At 35.8% G+C, this 24,516-nt stretch overlaps 1 protein-coding gene across 2 annotated transcripts in view; it reads right to left on the minus strand.

The window, feature by feature from the left end:
* Positions 1-8,095: 8,095 nt before the first annotated feature.
* The window catches only part of rcan3 (regulator of calcineurin 3), a 40,848-nt gene continuing 24,427 nt past the window's right edge, over positions 8,096-24,516 (minus strand). For both annotated transcript variants that reach the window (XM_067455140.1, XM_067455141.1), the window contains 3 exons: positions 15,954-16,127; positions 13,212-13,383; positions 8,096-9,282 (listed from right to left, as the gene is read on the minus strand). In XM_067455140.1, coding sequence (XP_067311241.1) covers positions 9,128-9,282; positions 13,212-13,383; positions 15,954-16,127 — 501 coding nt within the window. In that variant the 3' untranslated portion in view covers positions 8,096-9,127. The remainder of the gene's footprint in view (positions 9,283-13,211; positions 13,384-15,953; positions 16,128-24,516) is intronic.

Consider the following 24,516-nt stretch of genomic DNA (forward strand, 5'->3'; position numbering starts at 1 on the left):
AAGCCGAACATCTCAAATGGAGATTGATAAAATGCAGCTTACTTGTTTATTGGTGTTTTCAGATCATCCGCACGCGAGAGAGACTGCAAATGTTTAAGTAAAACACCGGATGATAGTATATTTGTTCTTTTTACAGATAAGCTCTGATTGGGGGATTTAAATTACTGAAATCTGGCAACTGCAAGCACGAACGCTTGTCTTTCCTCCAACATCAACCAAAACCAGTATACTATCTGGTGTTTTGGTTATACATGGTACTTGGAGTGTCCTATTGTTACTGTACTAGCATCTTGCGTTATCTAGCTGTCTCTCTAAGAAACTTTTAATTTAATCAGAAATTGTTTAAACAGTCAATTGGTGAATAAATCGCTACTTACTGCTTGCAGACATACAGTTGTACTTGCCACTTTCTTCAGTTTAAGACGCTGAGTGAAGCTTGCTTGAAATGGGCCGAGCAAACGAATGATTTTTAATTAAATAGTTGTGGTGTCTGATTTTAATAAACATCAACCATGACTGTTGACATTTTTTATCTGTGGGAAGGGTAGAAAAGTCTTTACGTCTCCTACACAGCCTTAGAACTGCCACTTTTGCTATCCTCGAGTGTCTTTACCTGCAGTCCCGATGATTAGCTCCGTCAGTTCCGCCTGACAATGCTCATGTTCGGACAGATGTAAATGTTGGGGGCGTACATATTAATGATCCCAGCGATTGCGTCACGGTTGGCCTTATGTTGAGAATCACTTATTTTTCCGTGGTGTTTTTCATGCACAAGATTTACATATGAAGTAGGAGGCAATGGTGTTTGACACTCACAGTATGTGATGTCCATGTACTGAACTCTTTATTATTTCACTATGGCAAGGTTAATTCAATTTTTCAATCATGGTTGCAAGTTAAAAAATAAAATAATTAATTGTTTTAATTAAATATTTTAAGTGTCAAACATTATTGAGCGTTCTGTTTACATAATAATGCTGAACACTATAAATTTATATTGTCTGTATCTAAAGTTGAATTTCAGCTTAATTAATTGGCTTTTTAAAAACATTAAGTTGTAGTAACTAAAGGAAATTGTCATAATAACAAGAAATGAAGGCAGTGGAATTCTAGTTCCTGGCATGCTTTTCATATGACTGGATGAGGAGAATAAATTTTGAAAATAAGTGTTAATGTATTTGTTTTTAGTGAAAGAAAAAACCTGTTAGTGTTTAATGCCATTATGTTTGACATTTAAAAGAGTTTTTCTAATGTTGCATTTTTGTGGTTACCATTGTGCTGAAGAGTAGATGCGTGAAGGCAAACAATACAATGACTCTATACGAGTGACTGCACTAATGCCAGTGACAAGTAATAACTTGTTTATTAAATATGTTATGGTGCATTTTTATTAAGGTACATGTAAGGTACATATTTTCCTGGTAACAACTCTAAACTGATCACATTGTAACAGTCATTCTTTCAAACCCTGATCTAATGCTGTTTTCGGTTGCGCATATTTGTAGTTCACATAATTGTTTTCAATGATAAGATTATTGTAATTTGTAATGAGAATGTTTGGTTTAATCACCAAAATGCAACAGTAGAATCTTCTTTCAATTTATAACTTTTAATAATCAGTTTCAATCATGGTTGCAAGTTTAAAAAAAATATAATTCATTGTGTCAAACATTATTGAGCGTTCTGTTAACATAATAATGCTGAACACTATAAATTTATATTGTCTGTATCTAAAGTTGAATTTCAGCTTAATTAATTGGCTTTTTAAAAACATTAAGTTGTAGTAACTAAAGGAAATTGTCATAATAACAGGAAATTAAGGCAGTGGAATTCTAGTTCCTGGCATGTTTGTCGTTACAAAGCCCATCTCACTACAGTGGCTCTACAATCTTTTTATGAAGCGACAAGAATAGTTTTTGTGTGCAAAAAATAAATAAATAACGAATTATATAGTGATGGCTGATTTCAAAACACCGCTTCCTGAAGCTTCGGAGCTTAATGATTCGCGTATCAATTCATGATTCGCGTGTCAAACCTGCAGAAATCACGTGACTTTGGCGATCCGAACTGTTGATTCGATACACTGATTCATAATGCTCCAAGGCTTCAGAAAGCTGTGTTTTGAAATCGGCCATCACTATATAAGTCGTTATTTAGTTTTAGTTTTTTTTGTGCGCACAATTATTCTCATCGCTTCATAAAATGATGTTGAATTTTACTCCCACTGTAGTGAGATGGGCTTTGTAATGACGTCTTTAGTGCCTTTATGGGTCTTGAGAGACGAAATGACATTGGTGTCAATAAAGGCCTGTCTGAGCCATCGGATTTCAACTAAATTATTTGTGTTCCGAAGTAATTAATGACAGAATTTTTATTTTTGGGTGAACTAACCCTTTAAGTATTTTCTCTGGTGTCATGCTGATAAGACTTCTGATTCTGAGTGACTTCAATATTCATGTGTGTTGCCATTCAAAACTTTCTGGGGTTACGTCTGTAACCCATGTTTCCTATGAAAAGGAACAAAACACTGTGTCTAATGATGCTATGGGACACATCTTGATTGGCTGTTGGCAATAACATAATGTCACATGGAGCGCGTTTAAAAGGGCGCCTGCATAAGATGTAATCCGCTTCATTGTCTGAAGGTGACACGCAAGCGTACCTGAAGCAAGGCAATGCGACGCAACGTTTCCTTTCTCAGATAATCGCATTTACTCTTTAGTTGAAACACCACAATGTGTCCAATGATGCTTTGGGAACATCAAACTATACCAAGCTGAAGGAATGCCTACTGCAGTTGAGCATCAACACTTCTCTGGGCACAACCTATGAGACTTATACAATGACCTCCTTCCCTAATAGCCACCCACAACAAGTGCTAGGGAAAAACCCCAGAACTCGATGCTCCAATACTTACTTAATCCCCATTTTAGTAGGGAAATCCAACACAGGCAGCCTAATCCCAAAGCAGGATACTGTACTTAGTCATAGATATGCAGAGGAATTCTGTGTCAGGGCTCCGCTTGTCCGGGACAAGTGGATTTTTTTGAAAGGGCAAGTGTTACGTGTATTTGTGTTCTTCATTTGAGTCCCTAGGTGGCGTTGAGGGGATTCCCCAACCTGTAGGACAGCATGACGTCATCAGGTATATCAGATAAAGGGGTGTTTTTCAGCATCATGGCGGTCTCTCCTCTTCTCTGGTCTCGTGGCCCATTGTCACCATGGCGGCCGCTCTTTCTTCGCCACTTTGGAGCATTTTTCATGATTAGTTTCAATGTGTATTTTGATTGTAATTATTCTTATATTTATTGGACAATATTCCTGTTTTCAGTGACTGGTAGTGGATTGCTTCACTAGATAACTTTTTGATGATTTATTTAGTGTAGCGAGATAAGCAGAGGCCCGAAAAGATTCACTTGTGTTTGTTTGACAGAAGCCAGTAAAGAGAACTGCTTCTGAGAATAGGCGTAGGCAGGCGTTCTCTGTTATATTCTGAGCTACCCTACCAGTTTACTGTTTTGTAATATATTTTTGTTTGTGTTTCCGTTAACTGTTCGTAGGATTTGTTAAGTATTTGTGAGTTGTATGTGTTAAGTGTGTAAGTTAGTAAGTAAAAGAAGGCGTACATGGCGTCTTAAAACGTTATCCTGTGTGTGTGTGATTTACTCATGTGTGCGATCTTTATCCAAGATTTGATGATACTGGTTTAACGAGCGGGTTAGGGCCGTAACGGCAAGGTAAAGAGAATTTTACATGGCCGATTGGACAAGCGGATTAAAACGGCAATAACAAAAAATAAACAGCAAATCACCAAAATGCAAGAATGATTCTGCATTAATTTAGTGTAAGTGGCGATCGATAGTGGATAATGATATATAATATATTATGAACTGACGGTAACATGGTTGCGCTCTTCACGCTCATGCAGCCTCTCGAGGAGAAACCGAAACAAATGAGTGCCGCGCACAGAGAGAAACTGCGGTAAACATTCAAAATGTGAAGTTTTTATATTTATAACATATGATACAGTTAAACAACATCACACAACCAAGTTTGCTGTTTTCCTGAATACATCACGACTGAAAATTACACTGATTTCATATGACAGTTCCATAAAAAATAAATTAACATTAAATCACTTACATTTTACACGCAATATTGACTGTTTTTGTTTTATTTCAGCAGCAAAAATAGATCCAGCAGAACCATAACGCTTCTCACAGCAACAGAGTGTTACTAAATGATTCAGCATTTTGAATGAATGAATGAATGACTCAATGATCTATTCATAAACGACTGGACCTGTGCTGAAGTGGTTTGCTTCTTATCTTAAAGAAAAAAACATTTCTAGGTCATATTATTCAAAACACAACTTATAATTTCCATGCCAATGACAATCTCATATATTTTGCTGAAAATAACAGCTGTTCTGTGTCTAATCTGTTTAAATGTCTTTATGACATTAAAGGCTTGGTGGAAATGGACATGTACCACAGTTTTTTTGTTGTTGTTTTTTTGTTTTTGTAACGCGGTTAAATTAGCCTGACAAGCCAGACCCACATCAAGATGTTTGGTCTGGAATCTCACCATTGACAGGGCTCAATCTGAGGGGCGGATAAACGGTTGTCTTTCAAACTCGCGATAGGATAGCGCTACCACCAACCAGAGCAACAAAGGTGAAGTGGAGCTCGTTGACAGATTAAACATTCGCCGCATTTGGTCTACAAAACTCCGACCACATCTTCCCTTTCTAAGAATGACTTCAGTGCCGTTTTTTGTTCTTTTCTCAGAGAAAAGCTTAACTCCAAGTCTTCCAGAGTCGCGGTCAGAGCTGATTCGAAAGACCGCCTTTCGCCAGCTTCTGTGTTTACTAGAAGAACGCAAGCTCGGCCGTCATGATGTTAAGCCCCGCCCACCGACTCTATACATGATGTAATTGGCCTGACCAGAGTTTGGTTTTAACAGCTCAGAACTGTATTGAGAGTTGCTAGACGACACTCACGGCAGATTAGATTTGCTGCTGCTAGGGTGCGTCTAGATTTCTTGTCTACGGTTTAGTACCAGTAAAAATTAAATCTTTCGCCCACTGTGTTTCTTCCAAATACACTGTTAAAAATTTCAGGTCTCTAATTGAAAATGTTCTAGTAACTGATCACATCTACATTTTTTAGTTAGCCAAATTGAATTTCTGTTAATTATATTGCATCAATTCATAGAAATTCAAATTGGCCAACTGAAAAATGTAGATGTTATCAGTCACCAATTTTCAATTGGAGACATATTTGTTTTTTACAGTGTTAGATCCATCAAAAAGATGTGTTCTAAAAAGGGTCTTGAAATGGTTGTTCATGCATTTATAACATCAATGTTAGATTACTGTAATTCCCTCTCTCTGGGAAGGTCTGCCTAAATCTGCTTTACATCCTTTGCGATTGGTGCATAATGCAGTAGCTAGCGTGGAGAGGCAAGTATAGGAGTAATGTGCCATATTTTGGTCAAGCCGTGTTGATTTTCAAATTTTTATTTTTAAAGTTTTGCATTGACTTGTTCCCTTATATGTGTGATCTCATCCCATATACTGCCTCAAGATCTTTTCTGTCATCATTTACTCCTTTCAGTCTCCATTATTACTTATTATGTGTTTAAATCCTCTTTAAAGATCTATTTTTATTCATGTTTTAATTCGTTTTGAGGGTGAATAATTTGCATGTATCCATATTGGTTTTTGTATTATTACTTCTAGTCTAGTCTTTGAAAAATCTTTACACCTGTACTAAACTAACTAAACTACTTTTCCACCAAGGCACTTGCAAGTTGTCAAAACCGTCTGTTGGAACTGTGACTTTAATTATCTACTGCCTGTAAACCATTAATGCCTTAAGAACAGTTCCACATGTGTTATAATTGTTTATGGTTAATTTAACAAGCATAACATTGTTTCACCTTTTCCAATACAGACCTGTAAAGCTTATTTGGATTTTTACAAATGTAGCTCTAAAATACAGTATCCTAAAAAAGGATGTTTCTTTCTTTGCTGAATTTATATGATATAAAATGCTTAGGCCTATTAGTTTCTACCAGAATCATAATATGCACCTATAGCAAATTCAGGCAGGTCTAGTTATAGCAGTACATTTTGTTCAAAGCTACTGGCTGTTATTCACAAACTCCTTTTTTCCCTCAATGAATAATTCCCAAAAGAACATGTGAGAACATGTATAATTAGTATTTTTGTATCAGTATCATTTGTATCCCAGTAGACTGGGCTGGGATCTTCTCATTGACAGCTAGAAACAAAAGCCAGGTGTGTCCCATTCTCCCCTGGTGATTTAGAGAGGAACTTGCTTTTATTGTCAGTTAATAAAAGTGGATAGTGGAAAGTAGGCTAATTCTGTAACAGTTCTTCTCATCTCTGTTTGAAATAGACAATCAGGAACAATAAGGCACAATCTGAATGTGACTTTTTTGTCTTACTTAATTAGAGTAAGATTTCACACGAACGTCTTTTCAGAATTAAACTCAAAGCTTTTGCCCATATGCGACCGCTCCTTTAAACACGGATGCAATGAGGAAGAGGATACAAAACGTTAGAAATTATATCCTGATGAGGACTTCCTATTCATTATTAATATATGATAAACGTTATTCACACCCTTAAACAGTATTTAATCTTTAGATGTACACCTTTAGGCGAACGCTTGTGTGAAATAATCACATTACAGCAGTCTTTTTAAGAATCAGTTCTTTATATATATATATATCTTTTATTTATATATTTATATGCCAATGAGAAACAAATAATCATATTTACACAAACATAAGCAAGCTAAGAATCAGAGTACACTCTGCAAAAGAAAAAGAAAAACCTTACCATACAGGACACCGACATATAACTGTAAATTATTGCTTCGTGTTCACAGGTTATGAACAACAGTTACAGTGCTAGACAATATCTATCCAAACAGAACGGCAAAAGTGGTAGAACTGACCATCTGTAGCCTTCCTTAAAAAAATCATTTTACTGATACGTAGCAACAACAGCCTTAAAGACAGTAAAAAATATCAATACATTATGCTGCCAATGACAGGCTTCACTGTAACAACTCGGTACAAATTTGCTTCATGTATTCATATACTTCACTTTGCTTCAACCTTTTATCTTAAAGGTGAACCAAAACATTGCTTCATGCTGGTCATCGATAACTCAGAGCTTTGTTCACCCATGTTTCTCAGGCTTGTAGTGACCGAACACCCGAAAAACACCCGGTAGAAACAGGCAGGAGAAAAGGGCTGCATTCAGAGTGAAATACAAATGGAAAAAACTGCATCTATGGGAGAGTCACAGCATGCAGAGTTAAGATAAGAAAAAGTTAACCTCCATCAGATGCTTTTCTTTATGATTTCTTATTTGCTAATAGAGTCATTGAAGGATTGGTTATTAAAGAGAACACTTCTTTTGTCTTGCATGCAAGCAAAAGAGCAAAGGCAATTTAGTCACATGAATATCACAGTTATTTGTTCATATGTTTTTTTTTTTATATGTGATTTACATCAGGATGAATTTTCATTGAGTACCATTCTCTATTTAATTGGATTCTCGTAATTTTTTTGACTGAAATATAACTTTTAATAAGGCTAATTTGACCACCATCATTGGTGGATTCTGCTTCACTTCGTAAAATTACATCATTCATCAATGTGTAACCATTGTGGTGTGAATTAACACAGTGGAGATTTATAAAGTGGAATATACGATAAAACAAAAACAAAACAAAGACCTTGGTTAGTTCACCCAAAAAATAGAAATTTACTAACCCGCAAGTTGTATTACCTTTTCTTCTCCATAATAGAAGAACATTTGAGAAGTGTTCTTGATCAAACAAAAAAAAGTCTAGAAATGTTGGGTTAACATTCTTCACAATTAAAACTCTTATTTTGTGTGACAGAGAAGAAAGTCAGTAACATGTTTGGAATAACATGAATGATGGCAGAATTTTAATTTTTGGGTGAGCTATCCCTTTAAGATGTAATCTGTCAATGGAAAATACACAACAGTTAACATTGTATGAATGCTTTACTATGGTCATATCAGTCACATGGATTTTCACCTTGGAACTTGAGAACATGTCAGTGTAGATTCAGTAAACATACGCAGAGAGATCAAACATTGCAAATGGTACTGAAGTTTAAGCGAGAAAAAGCTAAAGCATAAAGATGCCAAAAAAGATGGGGTGAAACTAAGACCCATAGCATGTGCTTTTTCCTGTTTGTCAGGTCAGCGTGTGAATGTTGCGCTATACAAGTACAAAATGTCGAACTTTACATCTGACAACTGTTTCTTTACTTTCCAAGACCATCCCTCTGAAAGACAGTATTCAGATATGCTCAAAGTTGCTTTAACACACAGTATAAAATACACCAGTTAGCATGCAAAAAATGTGTGGTATCAAATTCACAGTAAGAATAATACACATCTAACTTAGTGAACGAACATGTTAAACACACTCTCGTCTTCACCAACATGACAGAAACACTTCAACCGACGCCTTAGCTCCTATCATCTCCAATGAACATCTTGTCATACCATTCAGGCAGGGTATGAACAGGCATAATGATGCACACAGTTCACAAAACCAGCGAGCCGCGGCACCGCTGTAGGTGTGCCAACCCGACCGATATGGAGATAAACACGGACACAGCCGTCAAGAGAGAAACGGAGAAAGCAGAATGGGTCTGCTTCCTTTTTTTTAAAGCATTTTTTTTCTTTGATGGTCAAAGTGACAAACAGTAACAAAGTTTACATGTAACCTACTTCTACGACTGTTAATTACAATTACTGCTGTTTAATGCTACAGGACAAAGACTCTAAATGAGGGAATGAAAGTGCTATGGTTGTGGGGGGTCGTAAGCTCATCACCCCCATCTGTCCCGTGAGGCAGCGGTGAGACAGTGTGTTCAGTCCACAAGTCCAGATCAGAACAACACAAGTCACCTGTGCACTGAGCACCCCTCCAAATCCATCCATGTCTTAGTTTAGCTTTTTTGTTATTGAAATAAAGCGTGCCTTTCCCTGGATGAGAGAAAGAGACACAGAGAGAGAGAAAACATTTGCAGTGTGCTGAAGGTTTTAGTTGTAGACTTTTGGGGGACCGTCGGGACGTCTGGTCTGGACTATCTTGCCTTTTGGCCGGGCTTCTTCCTCTTCCTCAGTTTCACTCTCACACACGTGGACCACCACGCTAGGAGTGGACTCTGTACCCGCATGCAGCTCATACTTCTCACCTAGAGAGATAGATTAAAGACAATAAGATACAATTTACCTTGACCTTTTAGAATAGTTTGATGTACTAAATGTACTGATGTACTAATTATTTTTGTAATAAATCAAAACTTCCATCCTTCAAATATGCTTCCCAAATAAACTATATTGCCAAAAGTATTGGGATGCCCCTCGAAATCATTGAATTTAGGTGTTCCAATCTCTTCCATGGCCACAGGTGTATCAAATAAAACACCTAGGCATGCAGGTGATAGGTTACCGTGGTACCGTGATAGGTTGCCACCTGACTGAGCAATAAGCCCATTTTAGAAATTTCCTCACTACTAAATATGCCACGGTCAACTGTTAGTGGTATTATAACAAACAACAGCAACTCGGCCACAAAGTAATAGGCCATGTGTAAAAATAAATAAATAAAGCGCATGCTGTTGGCAACTTTCTGCAGAGTCAGTAGCTACAGACCTCCAAATTTTGTGTGCTTCAGATTAGCGCAGAACAGTGCATAGAGAGATTCATGGAATGGATATCCATGGTTGAGCATCTGCGTCCAAGCCATACATCAGAGAGTACAATGCAAAGTATCGGATGCAGTAGTGTAAAGCACGCCACCACTGGACTCTAGAGCAGTGGAAATATGATCGTTGGAGTGACAAATCACGGTTCTCTGTTTGAAGGTTTCCAGAAGAACAGTACTTGCCTGACTATGCCAAGTGTAAAGTTTGGTGGAGGGGGGATTATACTGTGGGATTGTTTTTCCAGTGAAAGGAACTCAATGTTTCAGCAAGACATTTTGGACAATTTCATGCTCCCAACTTTGTGGGAACAGTTTGGGGATGGCCCATTTCCGTTCTAACATGACTGTGCACTAGTGCACAAAGCAAGGTCCATAAAGACATAGATGAGTGAGTTTGGTGTGGAGGAACTTGACTGGTTTGCACAGAGTCCTGAGCTCAACCTGATAGAAAATGTTATGAATTAGAGAGGAGACTGTGAGACAGGCCTTTTTGTCCAACATCAGTGCCTGATTTCACAAATTCACATCTAGAAGAATGGTCAAAAATTCCCTTAAATACACTCGTAAACCTTGTGGAAAACCTTCCCAGAAGAGTTGAAGCTGTTATAGCTGCAAAGGGTGGGTCAACTCCATATTAAACCCTAATGATTAAGAATGGGATGTCATTAAAGTTCATATGCATGTAAAAGCAGGTGTCCCAAAACTTTTGGCTATATAGAGTATGCCCTGAATCTGATGATGAACTTCTCGATCATTGATTAAATGTATTCTGAGGGTAGGGCATTGAAAACAAGATGACAAATACATTCCTGGACAACGGACATACTACTTCTGCCCAGTTTGCATTGTCTTTTGATCCAAATATTGAGCTATGATGTAATGACAATTGCAACGATTGCAAAAATATTTCTCAGGTTTTGTTAAACAAAAACAACTTAACCATGACAAAAAACACTTTCTTAGCATGGCTTAACCAAATTGTACAGCTAATGTAAATGAGGTAAATATCATAAATCATGGTTACCTCTTAATTAATAAAATAACCTTGAATTAATAATAAAAATATACTCAATTATTTTAACCTCTAGTTCATTCAGCATGTAGCTCTTCAAAAATAATATTACTATATCTATTATTATTATTTACACTAAATTTTATACAACTCCAAGACTATATATTTATATTATTATTACTACTACTACTATATCATATATCTATTAGCGGTGTTATTATTATCAATAAAAATAAAATCCTAAAATAATATTAATAATTATAATAATATCTTAGAAAATACGCTGAACCAAAGGCTATAATATATGGAAGCCTGTTTCCACCACTAAATAAAAAAATAATGTGTAATTGCGATTTTTTTTATCTCTGACTTCTGACTATCACGCAATTGCGTGTTTATATCTCAGAATCTGACTTTATAACTCGCAATTGTAAAAGAAAAAGTCACAATTATTCTTCTTTTTTTTAATTTAGTGGCCGAAACAGGCTTCCATATATTCTAGCCGTTAGTTCAGGCTAGATGAGTTCAGGCTATATTTTCTAAGATATTATTATAATTATTAATATTAGGCATAATCATTTACTACAACATAGTCTGTCCCAGTGTCACTTCTTAAAGGGCACTTTCACCTTCTAAGCCATCTGATCCTTGCATTAAATAAACATATGCTACAGATCATGTTTGAGCTTACAGACTTGTTACTATGACAACTCTAATATGAGTTTTGAAGAGTGGAACAGTCAGGATTTTGTTATATCATTAAATCCAGATAACTGGGTAAATCCTGACATTTTTAATAAAAAAATTTAAGATAAGATTTCCTGCATCAGGCAGATGTTTTGCGAAGCACAAGCCAGATAAATGCTCTCACTAACAAAAGATGTTAGATTTGAAAGCCATTAGTAAACAGATATAGTTTACATCCCCAAGATTAAGTAATAGAAGCACGACCATTGAGGACACTACACGCACAAACACTAAGAAACAGAATGAGGGTTGCTATAGTAACAGTGAGCCAGACCAATAAGAGGTGATACTAAGTTTGCCATGGCAAGTGTGTGGGTGATGTGCACCAGCAGGGGGCGCAGACACAGCACTGTTATAGTTACATTTTTCTTTCAACACATTAGCTGTTCACCAACCGCACATTAACACGAGTGACAACCAATATTATCTCTTACAATACAGCATGCTTGCAATGTATGTATTCTTTTGGCTTTTTTCTTTTTTTTTCCTTTAGGCTTTCAAACTTTGGTCTTCTTTTTGACCTTCTTCAACACTTTCCAACTCAGAAATCCCCTTATATGAACTTCATTATTTTCTGTATAATAACTTTCATGGAAACATTAATAAACATTGCATACAACTAGTGCTTACATACAATATCACTGTTACAATTTATTTTAAATAAATTGTTGTTTGTAATATTTCACACATAACTATTTAAATTTACACATTTTTTGTACTGTTAAAATAAATGTGTATATATATATATATATAATATACACACAGAGAGAGAGAGATTTATTGCAGAATTGATATCCAAATGTGGTCATTTTTTTATTATAGGTCAAAATAAACGTTTTCTATAATGAATCACAATTAATCACGATCAAAAACACTTATTAAAACCTTTTTAATGTATTATATATTTAATATATTAGTTCATGTATTTTATAATGTAATATTTCACAGTTAATCTCCAAATTAATGTAGAAACAACTAAGTGTATTTTAAAATGTTTAATGGTGTATTTTTTTGAATGAAAGCCAGTATCACTGATCTAATACTGATACTGATGTCTATGAATTTTTATTTTAATATTAATAATTATAGCCATTCAGCAATTCAGTGTAACTGAAAGCCATCAATTGTTAATTTATTAGGCTTAAAAAAAAAACTTTTAATTTAAGTGAACTTAAAACAATCTTCACGCTTCACAATCTTCACACATAGGATATTTACAAAAATGGTATGAAGTTATCAACAGTCTGCACTGCATAAATGATCAATTAAATATGGATTAATCCTTATTAAAGCTACAAAAAGTTATTTGGTCAAGTTACCGTTGTTCTTTGATTAAAATTAATGACCGACAGCATTAGTTAACCTGCCGCTGTCCCCTTCAATACATTTATAGTATATTATCAGTTTACAGACCTCTGCAGTACCTTTTCAGACCCCTCTTTTGATAAATACAAAAAAGGAAGAAAAAAAATACTTCACAAAACAAGAACACTATTCAGGCACAAAAAGTATTGAACGTGTTAAATGACAGATATAATGTTCATACATTTGATTTATAACAAATATGTTTAACTCAATGCTTTTTGGAGCCCCTTTATCTTTCTGCAGAAGTCAGTAGGTGTGTATGATGATTGTGTGTGTGTGTTTTTTTTTTTTACCTGGTCCCAGTTTGGCCACAGCGCACAGCAGGTCGTAGTTGATCAAAGGTTTGGCGTCATCACTCTGGCTCCATCCCACAGGTGGGGACGCAGGTGGAGAGATGAGGAACTGTTTGACAGGCTGAGGCGGGGCAAGGTATGTCTTGTCCACATCGTCCCCCGAATTCTGCACCTGTGGCCGGACGGAAAAAAGAGGCGGTGGAAACTGTGAATAACATTCTGACAAAGTTCTCTCAAAATATGATAAAATGTAACATCTGTAAAATGTATTGTTCCAGAATAATGTTTGTTTAAAGTTAACTGTTTTTTAATAATTTTAGCACGCAAACATTACGTATACATTGTTTTCTGAAACGGTTTCGTTTGTCTAACATTTTTAAAAATGCAACTTATTTCAGAATGTTCAGAAGTAACGTTCCCATAACGTTTGTAGAATGATGTTCCCTTAAAATTCATACAAGAAAACATTTTTTTAAACGGATGTTTGTTTTAAACTGGACATTCAGAAATAACATTTTCATAAGTTAATGACAAAGTTAGCAAAACGTTATTAGAGCATATTTGTGTTAGCTGGGAAAGCACAAAACAAGACTAAACTATAAGAATACTAGATTCGATTTACAGTAAGTAAAAATAGCATTTTCTTGTGTAAATAGTAGTTGTGTAAATGCTTTTAATACTTATAAATAGAAGCAGATATTTCCAACTCAGTGTTGTCACAAATTATTCAGAATTTAATTATATTTATAAAAATTATTAAATGAATGACAAAGTCCGCCCTACACCTACCCTTAACCTATCAACAATTTTACTAAACACAGATACTTTATTTCCACTTTTCGAATATTTCTTAATTTTTATTGAAAAATTTCTTTCTGATCTGATACGTGATGGGAAAAGAGAGTGGAGCAAGTTTGCCAAGTGACGGATTTGAACTCGGGTCAAATTTGGGCAAAATGTTCTGGAATGCACCTTACCCCTACACTATTCTTACTGCTGACAAATCCAACAGCTTCCTTCATTTTCAGTGGGCGGAGTTAAAGTAAATGGCGTCTGCCAATGAGGCGGGGTATTTGCGCTTAGTGTAAATAGACACACTGTACGTAAGAATAAACTACTTTTAAACTAAATATATCCTCCAAGCTATATATAGCGGAGTCCAGGCCCAGATTGCATTGATTTGAAGGAATACTCTCTCCATAGTTACATCTCTCACAGGCTATTATATTACTGTTCAAAGACACACAATGTCCTAGATCATATCCGCACTCCCATAAAGCAGCACACAAATACACAGCACCGTTGTGAGGAGTGAGTCCGTTCTTTGTGTTCAGCGTCAAACAACTCAGTAAAATAAAGCACATTTACTGCATAATGATTCTAGAAATATAATTGTGTCTGACTGATTTCCGATAATTAATGACAATAACGGTTAGTCACACATGGATGTTTGTGTGTTACTGTGCTGAGGACTGTGTTTAACTATCCCCAGCTGACCGACCTCAGAGGAGACCAAAACTAAAATCTAAACTGCTGTTCTCTCTGGTCTCCTGCTAATATTACACTGATAGTCCTGAGATTTTGGCTCATGTTGCTTTCTATTACTCTTATATAATTTTCAAAGACAATGTGTTACACTAATCGAATGCCTTATGCCTCTCTCCTATAGCGCTGAACTAAACCTAGGCAAAGGAACGTGGTGTTTTTTTTTATTTGTTTTTGTCTTTGTTTTGTAACGGTTGTTTTCATTTGTTCGTTTGTGTATTTTTTTGGATGTAAAATTTAAAAAATGCTCAAATAAAAACACAATACACAAAAACGTCTACTTTTGTGTTCAACAACATATGGGCTTTAAAACGTAAATCTCCAATAAGGACAAAAAATAAAAGCATTATATAGGTAGCCCAGAAGAAATATTTACTTCTGCTGAAGCTAAAGGCCCAAAATGGCATTGGTTCTTCTCACCTGTTTAGAAACCCAATGTGCTATTTGAATAGTCTGGACATGAACATAGTCATGTTAAAAGAGGGAGAAAAAAGAAAAGCTTACAGTCTAAAAGCTGTGTGACTCATGTTTGCGTGCCCTCGCTAACGGGACCAAACTACCCCCGTACTTGATTTTAAAACGTAAAATGATGCACCCTGATTTCAATCAGAAGGGCTACAGGTTAGTTTTATGGTAGTTTCTTTTTAAATGTGATCATTTGTACATTTTACCGGTATTTACCATATTTTCAATACACAAATTAGAATATGAAAAATGTGCAATATGAAAATTCTTTTTAAAAAAAAGTATAGTCTTTTCTTCATAAAATACAAGATTTGGTCTTCAAGAAGCCTTTTTCCGAAAGGTACAACTTGAAAAAGGGGGGGTCGTCTTATTGACAAGGTTCTCTTATTCTGAATAATAGCCTACGGCCATTTAAATTGTAACAATACTTCACAATATTGCTGTTTTTCTGTATTTTGGATCAATTAAATGTAGCCTTAGAATAAGAGACTTTAAAAAAAAAAGAACGTTAAATGTTAATATTTTGGACAGTTTGAAAATATAGTTTCAGAAGGCTTTGAATATGTGAAATGGTTGGATGGACTAATTTTATGGCTTGTTACTATGGCTCAGAAAGAAACCGGCATTCAGGTTTGGAACGACATGGCGGTGAATAAATGATGAAATTATTTTCATTTCTGGATAAACAATCCCTTTACTGCAGAATGACACAAAGAATAATGCGCTGCTGACCTGTGCAAAGTAGAGCTTTAGTTTAATGCCGTTGAAATCCGATTCGTGGAGCTCGATGCGTGCGCGAGCAGCAGCCTCTGGCGTGCTGAAGCTGATCCGAACTCTTCGGAAACTCTTGAACATCTGGAATGACGTCTGGTCATCATAGATCCTGAACAGAGCCTCAAACCGCTCCTGAGGAGGAGAAGTAAACAACAACAATTCATTACTGCTTTGATGTCTATTCATTGTAAACATACTGTGGTGTCATGTCATGATTATGCTGATATTTTTAGATTATTTTTATATTTTTGTGTGAAGAAAACTAGTGTCATGCTCTCTTGGTGCCCTAAAAGAATGGCACAGGATCTGTGACTGCTGACTGGAACGGTTTCAAACAGTAAGGAGCTAGTAAAATATGAAGCGTGACCTTCACTGTGCTGATGGAGCAAGTAAAGAGAAAATTAATTCTCAATTCACCCCACACAATGTCCATGTGCACTTTACCAGTGACCCATGATTAAGCCAATGACCTATTGTTTAACATATAAATGTTTTATTATAATTTGTTTTGATGAAGTGCAAAATCCTATATTGAAATTGATACCACAAAACAATTATATTAAAACGACCAAATAAACAGCAGCAAAAATGAATAAAGCGTATAAAACTTTTTAAAACGAATCTGAGATTTGCATAATTTTTGCCTCCCGCATGCAAAATGATTGTTTACATTGTATTTCAGCGTTTCTGTTCCTACACATAGCGAGAGTGTGTTTTGAACTCAGACACTGTAGCAAGAAGAGATGCGTCAATCATTAATTCATGCACAGCGTCGAGCATTTCCTACGAGCGGTGTAGACTTACACACTAAGGAGTGGATATCCGCCTTCATGACACGGCAGCTCTTTGTGTGCAAGGAGGAGTGTGTGTAGCATGTAAAATAAACTGCATGTTTACTCTGCTGAAAACACCAGCTAAACACCATTAATTTAACAAGTTGGTTTGTGGTATTGCCATGCTGATGATCATGGATGTATTACTAGTTGAGCTAAGAAGAAGCCAGGATATAGTGAATAATAATATAGTAAAAGTCAAATTTTATGGTGATCTTTTATACATTTTTGAAAGTCCCTGTTCACTATAACAATGATATCAGCATTCAGGTTTGAAATGACATGAGTGTGAATACATTATCATTTCTTTCCTTTAATGAAGAAAAAAAAAAAAGATTAACATGCTGACCAGTGCAAAGTTGAGTTTTAGTTTAGTGCAGCTGAAATCAGACCATGGCACAATATTAAACATCTAATATAGATACGATTATTTACATGTTATGGCTGATATTAAATTGATATACTATTGTGACAAAAAAAAAAAAAAAAAAAAAAAAACCTACAAGCAAATGTAGAAATCACACCAGTGTAAAGTACAGTTAGAGTATGAAAATTGAATATGAATTTTGAGAATTACAAAAAATACATTTAAAAGAGTTAATTTAATTAATTAATTAATTAATTGTTTTTAAAAATGTAATTTCTTTGGTATGGTATTGGTATGCTGTTGTGCAAAAGGACTGTATCAGTTGTAATATCTAGGGCCCTATTTTAAAGATCTGAACGCATAAAGCGCATAATGCAGTTGCATTAGGGCGTGTTTAAATCCAATTTTGCTAGTTTAACAATGGGAGAAATGGTTGGTGAAGGGTCTGAAGGATCCAAAAGGGTTGTATCTAGTCTCTTAATGGGTGTGTTTTTGGTGTAACGTGCAATAAACCAATCAGTCTCATCTCCCATTCCTTTTAAAAGCCAGCTACGCTCTCTCAAATTCACTATTTACACAGCGAAATTTGCGAGCGGAAAAACTGAACGCTTCTCTAGCGTGCAAATGGATCTTTGAGCGAGAGGTTAAAGCGAGAGCAGCATCTATGGGACAAGCCGGATTACACCAAACCTCCCGGAGCATATGACAGGCATTTTTATATTTATGTAAACAATAATAATCTTTTACATATTAATCATTTAATTTTTCATATTTAAAAATGTTTGGGTGTTGCTGCACATCCCTGTGTTTGTAATTAACGCACTCTTTAAATAACAAAAAATATTGCGCCATTGGCTTTAAACCAGGTTTCAGCTGGTCAATGGTGCAGTCGTGTTCAGTTGCCTCAAAATAGCAACGTGCCACCAATCCACCTGAAAAAAACACTTTTTTTTGCAGACCAACACGCCCATGGCCACACAAATGGGTCTAAAGCATTTGCTATTTAATCAATGTGATGCAGGACATGAAAATGAAAACTGCATCAGGCTGAAACTAGCGAAAAACACTTGTGTCACATTGCACTGGGTGTATGATAGGGCCCCTAGTACGACTGTGAATATAGTCCTACTGAGGCTGAGCATCCAAAGAGGGCAGCTGAGAGTTTCCCCTCACAATGTTGCTGGTTGAGGGACAAACAGTAGAGAGAAAAATTTCAAAGATCGCACCCAGTTTCACGGACAGGAAACCGGCCCTATTTCAAAGGAGCATCACAGATAAATGTTCAGGACACTGGTGTGATGTAAGGCCCATGTAACTCTATTATGCAACAGGACAGGTGTGTGTGTGTGTGTGTGTGTGTTGGCTCACTTGTATTTACACACCTTTTACATGCCTGGAAAGCATAAACAGGTGGAGACACGAGATCGCTGTGGTCAGCTTTGATGGAGAACACAGAGAAACATTACCGATGAAAAGAATCTAGACAGTTTTTTCTCTCCAATTGATTAAAAATCTCAAGAGACATTTATTTTTCATGTTGCTTTTTTTATGCAGCCAGTGAAAACAAAAAAATGTTCTATTAATTCACAGTAACCGGTAGTGATTTCTGATGGTTTCCCATGTATGAACTCTGTAAAAATGTAATTTATTCCAAATGAATGCGTGTCTATGAAATTTAAACAGACTTGGAAAGAAATTCCCCCACAAAAAGCGTCAGACAAAGAGTTATAAAAAGGTAAAGATTCACTGTACTGAGAGAGATTTAGAGGTGACGCTAAATAAAAAACAATCCGTTTAAAAGCCTCTTAGAAGTGAAAGGATGTCCCAGAACACCTCACAGAGAATTATAATCATTTGAGAGTCAGTAATAGACAGAATCATGGCAAACGCTACATTAGTTTGGTGTATCAAACTCATGAAATCCGATTTTAGAAGTCACACAAATGTGACTAATGCCAAATGCAAAGTGCAGTTGTGTCTACAGCAGCTGTCGATATTATAGAGTTATTCTCTATGTAATGAAGCAGTTTCAGATATAACATACATGAAATCCCATAATGCCCTTGATGTGAATATTGTTTTATGCAAGGATCAGGAGATCAGCACGGAGTCTTGCTATCTTAAGACTTCAGTAAAACATCTGTAATTCTCTTACACATGAGTGTTTTAGCAAAGAATATAAGTAAATATTGAGGTAAATGTTAGGTGTACATCATTTTAGGCATTTTAAAATATCCATTGGGCGACATTCAATGAGTGATTCTATAATTCTATGAAAAACTGTCCACAAACAGAAATTATTTGCAGTATCTTATTGAAAACATATTAAATTGTAATAATTCATTGCCTGCCAAACACAAATTACTTACTTTTTTATATTTTTAATGGGGGGATGATTATAGAATTTTTTCAACTCTGCTACTGTCAATTCTGTTACATGTAGTCAACATTGTTACTCTACTGTGGTAGACAATTTTAAACTTTTTAGCCAAAAGTACTTGATAGCAATGCTAAGAGCACATGGCACTAATTAAATCATGATTAAAAGACCTTTGACATTTTACAAATCATTACTTGTGATCAATGAGCAATGAGTAACAAATTATTAAAATAGTGTAACATTTTTTTTTTTTTAAATATCCTTTTATAAAATATATCACCCTAGTATACTCTCAAATCTCATTTGTTTGCTCTGTGATTTTCATATTAGAAGAAACATTATTTCAACCAAACCAACCAATGAAGCAAGGTGGACTCAAAACAAAATGAAAGTTTAAAAATATATATAAAAACGTTTTTTTACATACTTTCTACCTATGCACCAATATATAATGATAAATGGCAATATTTAACATGTAATATTACTGAAATATTTAATTAAATGTTTTACCAAAATGTTTAATTACCCTATGATTTACTCACTTTCAAGTCATCCTAGGTGTATATGAAATTCTTATTCCAAACAAACACAATCGAGAGTTATATAAAAAAAAATGATTTATGGATAGATGCACTTTTATAGACTTCGAAAATGACCCAACAATTCACTGCTATTATAATGCTTGGAAGAGTCAGGACATTTTTAATATAACTCTAACAATTAGTATAACAAATTGTCTGAAAGAAGTATGTCATATATACCTAGGATGACTTTAGGTTGAGAAAATCATAGGCTAATTTTCAGTTTTGGTTGAACTATCCCTTTAATACATTATGTGGAAAATGCCACACAAGTTAAGAGACTACACATCCGCAATGCAGAACTATTGTGAATATTTCATGAATATTCGATCACTAGCCCTAGCACACTGCACTGCTTAATGTACTTTTCCTCACACTACAGTCTCTTCAGAAAGTGACTTCAGGACAAGCTCCACACATGCACTCGTTACCCGAAAATCATTAAAAACGGAATATGTCCCAGAATCTAGGGCATATGGTGCACTGGGACACGGGCATGATTTTGGGTTTAGAACAGAACCATAAATAATTAAGAAGATTAATCCGTTAAACGAGTGGGAGATGTTTTTAATTACCCTGCTGATGTTACATAACCCTGGCAAGCTGCCAATCAAAGAGCCTTTGGGTGATACAAGCTATAGAGCAGGATTCAAAGAAACACTCTTACAACTATATTTAAATACAATCACTAAACTTGACAAACACACACATCTTATTACATGCCCCCATAAAGACCATATCACGTCTGATTTCCCATAATTCATTCTCTCATTGTTTGGCCTGGCAGTGAATAATGAGTGAACTTTTGTTGCCTTAAATCAGAGTCTGGAAACAGGAGGACCAGCCCTGAAAACTAAATCTAAATGTTATCATAATGTCACACAGGAGTCATTTGGCCAAGCAGCCTTTCTTTGCGTGATGTGCCAACTTGTGAGGCACAAACACTTCTGCACAAAAGAAGCTGATCTCTGACCTTCTGCAAAAGGAAATCTCTGTAAGAGGCAGAAGCGATTCATCACATGTGCTGTAAATGCAGAGGCACTGTTTTCCTTCACTCTTATCAGCTCAGAGTTAAACCACAACAAATGCTGTCACCCTGATTGGCTCTGGTGGAACTGGTGCCGTCACTCAGGTCTATTGAGGTTGTTATACTAGAAACAATGGTCCAATTCACAGGCCTGGTGAATATGCCCCGGAGAATATCCAGAGTTCAGAGCTTCATCCCAGAATTCCATGCCATTACGGGAATTTCTGAGATCTGGAAGAGACTCAACAGGGAGATAACCCTGCTTAGTTTTATTAGGCCTATTGGAAAAAAAACTAACTTTTTTGTGCTTTTTTTTGTTTTGTTTATTTGAATGTTACTAAACCAACTTACATTATATTTTACAAAAACAAGGCATCAGCTCTGGTATGGTACACACATATACAGATTATTTGCTTTGGCTATGAAACATCTAATCAGTTATATGACTTGTCTTATTTATATATAATAATATACAAATATTATATATTATATACAGCGGGTACAGAAAGTATTTAAAATTTTCATTGTTATATTGCAGCCATTTGCTAAATTCAAGTTCATTTTTTCTCTCTCTCATTAATGTACACACATCACCCCATATTGACAGAAAAACAGAATTGTTGACATTTTTACAGATTTATTAAAAAAGAAAAATTGAAATACCACATGGCCCTAAGCATTCAAACCCTTTGCTCAGTATTTAGTAGAAGCACCCCTTTGATCTAATACAGCCAAGAGACTTTTTTCAAGTTTTTCACACCTGGATTTGGGGATCCTCTGACATTCCTCCTTGCTGATCCTCTCCAGTTCTGTCATGTTGGATGGTAAACGTTGGTGGACAACCATTTTCAGGTCTCTCCAGAGATGCTTAATTGGGTTTAAGTCAGGGCTCTGGCTGGGCCATTCAAGAACAGTCACAGAGTTGTTGTGAAGCCACTCCCTTGTTATTTTAGCTGTGTGGTTATGGTCATAGACTGGGCCGAAGGGTCACCTTTCAACAAGACAGAGGTCTTGAGCACTCTGGAGAAGGTTTGCGTTTAGGATATCCCTATACTTGACTGTATTCATCTTTCCCTTGATTGCAACCAGTCGTCCTGTCCTTGCAGCTGAAAAACACCCCACAGCATGATGCTGCCACCACCATGCATCACTGTTGGGACTGTATTGGATAGGGGATGAGCAGTGCTTGGTTTTCTCCACACCTACAACTTAGAATTAAGGCCAAAAAGTTATTGGTCTCATCAGACCAGAGAATCTTATTTCTCACCATCTTGGAGTCCTTCAGGTATTTTTTTAAGCAAACTCCATGCAAGCTTTCATGTGTCTTGCACTGAGGAGAGGCTTCCGTCGGGACACTCTGCCATAAAGCCCTGACTGGTGGAGGGCTGCAGTGATGGTTGACTTTCTACAATATTCTCCCATCTCCCGACTGCATCTCTGGAGCTCAGCCACAGTGATCTTTGGGTTCTTCTTTACATCTCTCACCAAGTCTCTTCTACCCATATAACTCAAATGAAGGTGTAGAACTAGAGATGCACCGACTGATCGGCCAGGGATCGTAATTGGACGATTTTCAGCATGATCGGCCGATCAGTCACACGTGTTGCCGATTTTGAGCTGATCCCTCTACATGTGGCTGTGAGTGTGAGCGAGGCCGCGACATTGACGTCAGCTCACAGCTGCATGCTTATGCCATTTGTGAAACTTGACAAACCTACAAACCTAATTAGACACCATCACCACATGGAACATGCCCAGTTTGAAGAAGGTAAGTTAGTTAGTTAGTAAGGTAAACTGCTCGAGCCAGAGCTCAGAGCCAGCCCCAGGTCAGCAGCCTCTCCTATCTTTCCTTGGTATAAGCAGCGAAAAGACCAAAGCACAAATGCATTTACCAAGAAAATTATAGAATTCATGGCGCTGGATGACCAGACGAATGCATAAACCATCACTTCATGAGAATGTATTCGTCATATGAACACAGACACTCCAAGGTCTTCACAGCAACCCGTCAAAATAAAAGTTTGCTTTAAAAAAAGGAAATTAACAGAATATATTAGGAAAAATTACCTTAGCTACATCTCTATGTAATTATAATACATCACTAGCCTACTAATAATAATAATTATGCCTAGATGGTTGATAATTTTTCTTTTTCTTAAAACAATGTTCACTTTTATACAGCATACAGCCTTTAAATGTTTATGTATTATTTACTCATAATGATTATCACCATAAATAATAAACATAATACTTTTTTTTTTTTTAATGGTTAAATAAAAAATATATTTAAAAAAACATTTAGCTGTGGTACTGAAATTGGTACCAAATTATGTTATGGTATTGGTACCGACTACTGGAATTTTGGTACCATGACATCCCTAACTGGCAAAATGTATTACCCAATTACTTAACTATTATTTGGAGGAGTATTGTACACTTCAGTTTTGTTCATTCATAGGATCTTTTGACTTTTGTAAGACAAGTAAAAAAGAGAAAAAAGAGAATAAAGCAACTGATTTTTAATTATTCTTTCCTGGCACAGAACACGTATATTTTGAGAGTTGTTTAAGTGAGAGAAGATCCCATTGGAATGTTTACTAATTTATTTTATAATAAAAATATAATTTTGCTTTGAAGAAAAAGTGGATTTTTGTTCGTATATGCTGTCAATTATAGTTCTTAGAAAGAAAATCGGCCAATCTCACAAACAAAAAAATCGGAAATCGACCAAGAAAATTGCAATCGGTGCATCTCTATGTAGAACCATCTCAAGGATGATCAGAAGAAATGGACAGCACCTGAGTTAAATATGTGTCACAGCAAAGGGTCTGAATACTTAGGACCATGTGATATTTTATTTTCTCGGTTTTAATAAATCTGCCAAAATTTCAACTATTCTGTTTTTCTGTCAATATGGGGTGCTGTGTGTACATTGATGAGAAAACTTAATGAACTTAAATGATTTTAGCAAATGTCTGCAATACAACAGAGTGAAAAATGTAAGGGGGTCTGAATACTTTCCCTACCCACTGTATATGAAGCTGCAATAAAGAGATCTAAAGTCAGAATTGAGAGGTATAAAGTCAGAATTGAGGGATATAAAGTCAGATTTGCGAGCTTCTATAGACATCACTGGCTTTTCAACAAATAAAAATCACTTATAAAATACAGTAAAAGCAGTAAGAAGTCTTGTAATAACTGTTTTCATTTAGAATATATATATATATATATTTTTTAAAACATTCTGTTGATGGCAAAGCTATATTTATATTACAAGTTTCAGATACACTAAGTGCCACCCTACTGAATGAAGCTTTAATTCTCTGACCACAG

This window comes from Pseudorasbora parva, chromosome 10 (genome assembly GCF_024679245.1).
Source record: "Pseudorasbora parva isolate DD20220531a chromosome 10, ASM2467924v1, whole genome shotgun sequence".
Lineage (NCBI taxonomy): Eukaryota > Metazoa > Chordata > Actinopteri > Cypriniformes > Gobionidae > Pseudorasbora > Pseudorasbora parva.